Consider the following 8405-nt stretch of genomic DNA (forward strand, 5'->3'; position numbering starts at 1 on the left):
CCCAAACTGATTGTCAGTCCAAAAGTCCCATTTACTATCATTGTTAAAAGAATATACATTGCAGCTTATTAAAACCACAGGTCGGTAATGTTTCCCCAAATGCAGTCACTTGCCATGGTAGCATCAAGCCTCATGGATTAAAAATAAAATATTGATATGAATGGGGGCCCACCTGAAATCGACTCATGGGTCCCGACCCACAATTTAAGAAAGTTGGCTAAGTCTATCGAAAACTACATTTCCCAGCAGGCAGCGAGGCGCAAGTACCCTCGGCCACCCCGTAGCTTCCGCCTTGGTAAACAAAACTACATCTCCCAGGATGCCGGGCGCCGGTTGAGGCCTTCTGGTTTGCGTCGCTGAGCAGGCGTGGGACTCTGCGGCCTGCGTTTTCCTGCTGGCGCAGTTGGTGTCCACGGGCAGCGATGCCGACCGGCGATTATGAGTGCGTAATGCGACCTAGGCCGAGGCGCTAGGTTGGGGGGGGGGCGGCGGGAGGAGCGGCCGGGAAGGGAATCGGCGGAGAGAACGTTCTGGCCTGGAAGTGGAGGGCGGGAGCGGCGCTGGGCCCGGCTGCTGGGGCTGCCTCACGCGGCTCCTCCGGTCGAGGGAATCCCTCCACGGGCCTGGCGTGTCGGGGAGGAGGGCTGCGGCCTGCCCCCTCCCCCCCGCGGGGAGCTCTGTGGTCTGGAGGCCCCTTCGGTCATGCGATCAGCCCCCCCCCCCGTCTGAGGTGGGGAAGCCCGGCACAGGCGTCAGAGGGGGCTGAAGCGTGTGGTGCTCTCCAGGGTGGAGTAGGAGCAGAAGAAGAGCCCTCTGGGGCAGGCCAAAGGCCCATCTGGTCCGGCTTCCTGGGTCTCACGTGGCCCGCCAGGTGCCAGGGGGCACACAAGACGTCAAGAAGCCTGCATCCTGGTGCCACTCACTTGCGCCTGCCTGTCAGAGGCAGTCCGCCTCTCAAACCAGGAGGCTGCACTCACCCCACACGGCTTGTTGGCATCTAGGCCAGATGCCGTCACCACATCCTGTGGCAAGGAGTTCCACAGATTAATCACATGCTGAGTAAAGAAGTATTTTATTTCGTTTGTTCTAATAATGGCATTCAGGCTATTTCAGATGCGTGCACACACACACACTAAGCTCTGACACAAGCTTCAGCCTCAGCTTGCCAACACCTTCCTTGTGATGACAGTGCTTGGTCATCTCTCATAAAAATCTCATTTTAGCACGGTGCAATTATAATTCTTCTTTTTCCTATGGAGGAAAGGAAGTTGCTGGAATGGAGGGTGAAGGGCCAGAAAGGGAAGAGAAGGTGGTAGTGATGGTGGGGGGGGGGGTGAACTGGAGGTCATAAGATTTCCTCCAGAGTGGGAGGGGTTTTGGATGGATGAGCAAAGTTGACAGAAAGAAGGCTCACAAGAAGTACCTTTGTTAAGGGTTGTGTAGGAGGCAGATTAGATCATGTGGGAGGGGTAGGAAAACCAGGAGATGTGTCAATGAAACCTTTCTCTTGTGCAGCAGAGTTGAGAAGGAAAAATGACAATCCTCTCTTAAAGGGTGAAAAGAGTGAGGAGCTTCTTGGTTGGGGGATCTAGGAAGATGTCTTAAGAAATAGAAGGCAGGAAAAAGGGAAGGAAGTTGAAGAACATGGTGGATACAGTAACTTTGGGAAGAAGTGAGTGTGGTAGATATGAAAGAGACACCAAAAAGGGTTGATTCTTGGGTGCAGGATTCCTGGGCCTTGACCGGAAAGATTGTGGCAGTGGACCAGAGCTTTGGTCCTTTGGATGTGATGTCTAGTGAACAAGTGAATAAGCTTCCCATTGTAGCACAAACAAAACAGGAGCTAAAATGCATATGCTCCTACATTTGCAAGAGGTACTTGCATGTTGGATTACCTGGAATAGTGCAACTGGATACAGCTATTAAAATGTTTGAGGGGGGAGTGAGAAAGAAGATAGAAAATATTGGTTATTAGGCAATCTAAAGGAGCATGTGCACTTTAATGGGGTTAACTGAGTTGGAAGGGAGAAGGTGAAGTGTAAGGGTCAACTGTACTACAGATGAATTGTATAGGAGTGTGCTGGCATTGGGAATGGAAATGGAATTATCAGCTGCTAGGAACATGGCAGGACACAGAATGTTTGAGGCAGTGAAGAGCACACATTTATCTGTTGTCCTTGTCTCTGTTTCAGCTCTAAGCCCAGTTGGGCAGATCAAGTGGAAGAAGAAGGAGGTGATGATGGTGAGAAATCATGCACATTCTAAGTCTGGATTAATGTCATTCCCCAGGACTGACTCCCATCTCATTTGGAGTGGGCTTAGTCTTAACAAAAACTCTCTAAAGATCACCTTTCAAGATGCCAAGGAAAGTCCATAGGCATGAAATTTGTCTTAGGGAGAGCTTTGTTTCTGCCTCCAGGAGTGTGGATTCCAGAACATTTTTTTTCCAACCTTTATTTCAGCTTTTAGTTCCCTGTTGGCCTCCCCCCTTTTGTTTTCTATTACAGGAGTTCAGACATTTGCAGTTGTGCATTTTGGAATGCATTCTGCTTCCTCAGCTAGCCTCATCTTTTGGTACCATGCCTTAAAGACTTCTCACTTAACTGTCCTATCCAAATCCTTTCAGACACGCTTTGTAGTACTAGTATAAAGTACAAGCAGATGCAGTGTGTCTCAAACTGGGCACAGCCTTCATCCCTTCCTGTTGACAAAGGGTTGGAAAAGGTGGGGAGAAGTAGAAATACTAAAGATTTGGACATAAGTGGGAACACCTGGCTGAAATAAAGTTATTACTTTGTCAGTAGTTGAGCAGTGACATTGCCTCTTAAATTTTAAGAGGCAGTCTAGTTCCAATGATAGAGCTGGATTTGAACTTAGAAGTCTAAAGCTCAAAACCCAGTTCTGGCCATTTTGTCCACAGCCACTCAGCTTTAGTTCTTTGTAATGAAATATTTTATATCCCACTTTTCTACCGATTTCCCAATATTAGATACATATTTCCCAAGGTTGTCAGGAAAGTTGAGTCTTGTATAAGCTATAGGGCACAATCCAAAAGTGGCCTTGGGCCAACACAAATCCCTTGTGCCAGCCCAGGAGGATCACAAAAATGCTATAAGGCACGTTTGCACCTCCTCAAGAGGAAACTGGGCCAGCGCACTGAGAAGCGCTGGCCTGTGGAGGCTGAAGGAAACCTCTGCACTGGTTTCCTCCTCGAGTCTTGCGTTGGCCCGGCTGGGCCAATGTAAGGAGAAGGGTAGGCAGGAGGGACACGTTCCTGGGTGGGGGGCGGGTGAGCAGCAGGAGGTGGGGCTGGGATCCAGCAGTTATGCCGGATCCCAACCCCTGTTCCCAGAGAGAGCGGAGTGGCTTGGAGCGGCTCTGCTCTCCTCGGGCTTGTGCCACCTCAAGAGGTGGCGCAAGTCTGAGGAGACCCATAGGGGCCAGCAGCCCTTACCCAGGGGTAAGGGGAAAAGCTTCCCCTTGCCTCTGGCTGAGCTACTTATGGCCACTATCCTGCGCTGCATACAGTGCAACCCTCCTGGCTTGCCTGTTCCAGCACAGGATAGGATTGTGCCCTTAATCTCCTATCTGGGAGCACGGCAACTGACTTCCCTCTTTTTCCCTAACACAGATAAATGCATCACCAGTGAACTGCTCAAAGACATTCCTCTGAGTGGGGTGCTGAGTGGAGGCGTGACTGTTGAGCCTGAGCCTGTGCCCGTGCCCGTGCCTGTGCCTGAGCTTGTGAAAGGAGGTAAGAGCTGGGTTTGTAGCTAAGGAAGAAACTGAGCACTGGATGTTTCAGACACAAAGATATCCATAGTTGGTTCTGCTTCTTTCACAGAACCCCTCCCATCCCCCAAAGAACTTGTTAATGGAAATATCAAAACAGTGACTGAGTACAGAGAGGAAGAGGATGGCCGCAAGGTGAAGGTGAGTGGAAACCTGGGTTCTGACTGTCTTATCTCCCTCAACCATTATAGCTTCTTGGTGGGTCTCACATTGTGTTGATAAGTTGCAACCCATCCTCGCTTACAGTTGCCTGTCATTGTGCTCGGCTTGGCATGGACATGAACGCAAGAATGCTTCCATACCACAAAACAGAGTACTCTTTATGAAGGCTGTATTTAGCTTGTGCCAGGTTAGAACTCTAATGTGAAGAACTTGGCTCTGTTAAGTTTTTTCCCTGGCGTTCACACTCTATAGCTCTAGGAGGTAGGGTTTTGATGGAGTTGGGAGGAGTCTTGAGCACAGCAGGACTATGGGTGTTGTAGCAGAGTTTTAAACATGCTCCTGGGATGTATCATTAAGTTCTCATTCCTGCCCTGAACATAGGGTGACATGTTGCTGTCTTTTGGCAGATCATCCGCACCTTTCGGATTGAGACCCGGAAGGCCTCCAAGGCTGTAGCAAGGCGAAAAGTGAGTATTCTGAAAGACTGTTCTCTTGCATCTAATTTCCTGGACCATTAGACGGGCAAAGATTCTGTTTGGTGGTGGTGAACTCCCATCTTCAAGTCTAAACCAATGGTATGTAGCAAGCATTGTTAGAAAGCCGGAACTATAATTATTATTAAGAATACTTATATGCCACTTTTCAATGAAAGTATTAATGAAGTGGTTTACAGAACAAAATAAATCCTTAGTTAAATGGTTCCCTGTCCCCAAAGGGCTCACAAGCTAAAAATGGATGCAGAAGAAACACCAGGAACAGCTGCTGGAAAATAATGCCATGCTGGGGTGAAGAGGGACAGTTACTTTCCCCCACTATGATCAATACATAGTGCTAAAGTGTCTTTTCCTTTTATTTTCACTTTCACCAAATCATTTTCTGATCTGCACCATGTGGGCCTAGCGTTGTTTTCAAATGGAAACAATTCATTTGAAAATAACGAACGTGTTCTTCATGCTTTTAAAAACAATTAATTGTTCTCTTGGGAATTAGTGAGGTCTGGGTGCTGAAAGAAGAAAGCTAAATGAACCAAGTGAATGGAAATTTAGAGACCACTACTTGAAATATGTAGTGTTTGCCTCATTGCATCCTACCTGCTGCTCTGACATACGCCTATGATACTTCGTACCATAGAATTCAACTATTCATGCATTTCCCCACTGCATTTCCCTCCCCACTTTTCTGGATGATGTCAGTGGCCCCAATTATTATTTTTTCTTTAGAACTGGAAGAAGTTTGGCAACTCAGAATTTGATGCTCCAGGCCCAAATGTGGCCACCACCACTGTGAGCGATGATGTCTTCATGACGTTCATCACCAGCAAAGAGGTGAGTGACAGAGGTCTCAAGGCTGATGAGAAGACTAATAGGTTTCATTTTTACATTATGGTACAGAGGGCAAGTTTTGCTGGCCATGCCCCCTCAAATTGCAGACATGCTCCCTCTGGACCTGGCTAATAGCAGTTTTGCCTGGAGCCTGAGGGTTGTGTGGATTCTTGAAAAGAACAGGACAACCAGACTTTCGGTATTGTCACTTGTTTCATCATCCCCTTTGCCAGGACTTGAACTGCCAAGAGGAGGAGGACCCCATGAACAAGTTGAAAGGGCAGAAAATTGTGTCATGCCGTATCTGCAAAGGTGACCACTGGACCACACGCTGCCCCTACAAGGACACCCTGGGGCCCATGCAGAAAGAGCTGGCTGAGCAACTGGGGCTTTCCACAGGCGAGACTACCAAACTGCCAGGAGGTGAGGACTGAAAAGGCAGAAGACATGAAAAAGTGCCTTCCTCACCCTTTGTTGGTTGGCTTCCTCACACCATCCTGGATATGGGAAGGAGGGTTGGATTCCGACTCTTGCTAAAACTGTGCCTCTTGTTTTCACAGAACCAGAGCCTGTGCAGGCCCAGCAGAGCAAGACTGGGAAGTATGTTCCACCTAGCCTGAGAGATGGAGCTAGCCGTAGAGGGGAATCCATGCAGCCCAACCGCAGAGGTGCATTCTCCTTGGGTGCAAGTCTTGGCCACTTTAAAAGTGATCACAGCTGGCCAGTGCCTTCCAGTCCCTCAGTTTCTGCCACCTTGATCCTTTTTTTCCTTTTTTTCCTGTCCTTAGCTGATGACAATGCCACCATCCGTGTCACCAATCTTTCTGAGGATACTCGAGAGACTGACCTGCAGGAGCTCTTCCGTCCTTTTGGATCCATATCCCGTATCTACTTGGCCAAGGACAAAACCACCGGTCAATCTAAGGTGAGGAAAGAGACTGATCATCAGGTGGGTGGACTGTATTGGGCCAGTGGATGCTGGAGTAAGTCCCGGAAGACACTGGTCCAGGACTTCAAGCAACATTTTCTCCCTTCCTGTGCTAATGTTTCACCCTGCTTGTTACTTCCCTTTAGGGTTTTGCCTTCATCAGCTTCCACCGCCGAGAGGATGCTGCAAGGGCCATTGCAGGGGTGTCTGGTTTTGGCTATGATCATCTGATCCTAAATGTGGAATGGGCCAAGTAAGTAGGATTACTTAGGGCACTGGAGACCTATGTGCAGGCATGAGATGTTTCTAAAAGAAACTTCTCCCTTGCAGTATATGCAGAGGCTCTGCATGACCATAAGAATGGTCTTATCCCTTAGCAAACCTGTAACTGAGTTTTGTCAGTGACTGACAACATTTTCAGTGTGTGTGTGCCTGCAGTCTAAAGTGCTGCACTTCACTGGCTTATTGCCTCAGATGTTTTGTTTTATTCAGCTTTATCTGAATTTGAAATAGTTTTTTGTTGATGATGTGGTAAGAAAGATTGGCCCCTTAGATAAGGCACCTCAGTAGGCTCCCATGATGTGGCAGGAGTGGGGCATGCAACCATTGAGTGATTCTCACACTGTCTCTAACCTCATTGGGTGCTCCATGCAAAGTGGGAATGGGTTTTGGTGCCAGCTACTCTCTGGAGCCAGCTCTGATTAGTGTTACCAAAAAAAGAATGGAACTGGGATAGAGCCTAGGGAATATGCCATAGTGCCATGTTTATTGTTATGCACATCCAACTCTCTTGTAATTACCAAGGATTATCCACTTGCTGCTGATGGCTAGTCATTGCAATTGGAGACAAAGCTGTTCAGGCATTTGGAAGCTACAACAATGTTGTAGAATCTCCACTCAAGTCTTGGATGACTTGACTTTTATCCTCTTTTTCCTTATGTTTGTCTGTTACCCTTCAACTTTCAGTCCTTGGCCATGCTTTATTTCCACATTCCAGTTGTCCCGCAGTTAATCATGGTATATCCTGTTAGGTAGCAATTGCTGTTGACATCAGCTTAGTTTCTAGGGGGTCTCATACATTTATCTTCAGCCTTGGAGTGCGCAGCCCACTTGTTAATCTTTGTCTTATGACCTGTATTTTGTTCTGTGCTCATCTCTGGCACACTCATGTGCAGACAACAAAACAGAACAATATATAGGCAGCCCTAAGTTTACAACCGCTTGTTTTGTTTTTGAAACCAGAAGGCCAAAAATATCAAAAATTCAAAAATGTACACTGGATATAATGTAGAGAAACAGCACAGTTAATCAGAGATGGGAGATATCTCCAGCATTGCCAGTGAGAGAGGGCAGGAGTGATCCTTTGGGAAATGAAAACACACCAGGAGTGTGCCTTGAAGGCACTCTTGTTTGGGGCCAAGCAGAAGCTGCCCCACAGTGCAAGAGATACGGTGCAAATGGAGGAAAGACTGGGGAGATCAGGGACTGGTTGGGGCAACCCATGCTGAGGAGAGATACACCTTTGCATTGACCTCACCACAGTCACCAGACAGGGAAGGAGGGGAGAGATAGCACCACATAAGAGCCCCAAGCATGAAAACTCAGTGGCAGGAGAGGGCCTTCCATCTCAGGCTGAGTGCAGGGTGTCTGGGTGGGAAGCATTCATAGCAGTCCTTTCAGAGCTTTAAATATAATAATACTGATTGTCAATTTTGAGAGGTTCCTTCAGAAACAAAACCCTGTCATGTTGAGGGCTACCTGTGCCTGCAAAATAGGTAGTTTGATCCATCATGGTTGTACTTTGGTTCTTAAATAATACCTAATACACTATTTGCCTAGTAGTCGCCATGTTAGAACATAAAGAGAAAGAAACATTTAGGGAATGGGAAGAGAGGATAGTTTGTGGTAGAAGTTGCTTCTGCCTACTTAAGGCTACTTTTTTTTACCATAAGACCTAAAAAAAAACCTACTTTGCTCCTTGCACTTGAAAATGGATCTTCTACATTCTGCATTGGATAAAGAGTCTTCAGCTATGCAGGTTACTACATCCCCTTCCCTGTTAGCATGCTGACAGCTTCTCTCTTTCCTCCACAGACCTTCTACTAATTGAAACACGCTGCTCTGCATTCATCTTTGGAAATCATTTGGATGTTTTAATTGGAAATTATGGTCACTAATAAAGGCTCATCACATCATCAGAA

At 47.3% G+C, this 8405-nt stretch overlaps 1 protein-coding gene across 1 annotated transcript; it reads left to right on the top strand.

Moving 5' to 3' along the window:
- The first annotated feature begins 306 nt into the window (after positions 1-306).
- EIF3G (eukaryotic translation initiation factor 3 subunit G) lies at positions 307-8405 on the top strand. Its single transcript, XM_066614899.1, has 11 exons — positions 307-442; positions 2193-2242; positions 3632-3754; positions 3845-3933; positions 4362-4421; positions 5175-5279; positions 5510-5699; positions 5837-5944; positions 6065-6201; positions 6351-6457; positions 8299-8405. Exons 1-11 carry the CDS (start codon positions 423-425, stop codon positions 8312-8314), a joined length of 1005 nt encoding a protein of 334 aa, XP_066470996.1. The 5' UTR covers positions 307-422; the 3' UTR covers positions 8315-8405.

Source organism: Tiliqua scincoides, chromosome 2, assembly GCF_035046505.1.
Source record: "Tiliqua scincoides isolate rTilSci1 chromosome 2, rTilSci1.hap2, whole genome shotgun sequence".
Taxonomy (NCBI): domain Eukaryota; kingdom Metazoa; phylum Chordata; class Lepidosauria; order Squamata; family Scincidae; genus Tiliqua; species Tiliqua scincoides.

What these genes read in the sequence shown, in the direction of transcription:
- EIF3G (XM_066614899.1), top strand. Translation starts at nt 423, where the DNA reads ATGCCGACCGGCGATTATGA. An exon ending in AGGATGGCCGCAAGGTGAAG is followed by an intron (nt 3,934 to 4,361) that starts GTGAGTGGAAAC and finishes GTCTTTTGGCAG; the next exon opens with ATCATCCGCACCTTTCGGAT. An exon ending in AGGCTGTAGCAAGGCGAAAA is followed by an intron (nt 4,422 to 5,174) that starts GTGAGTATTCTG and finishes TTTTTTCTTTAG; the next exon opens with AACTGGAAGAAGTTTGGCAA.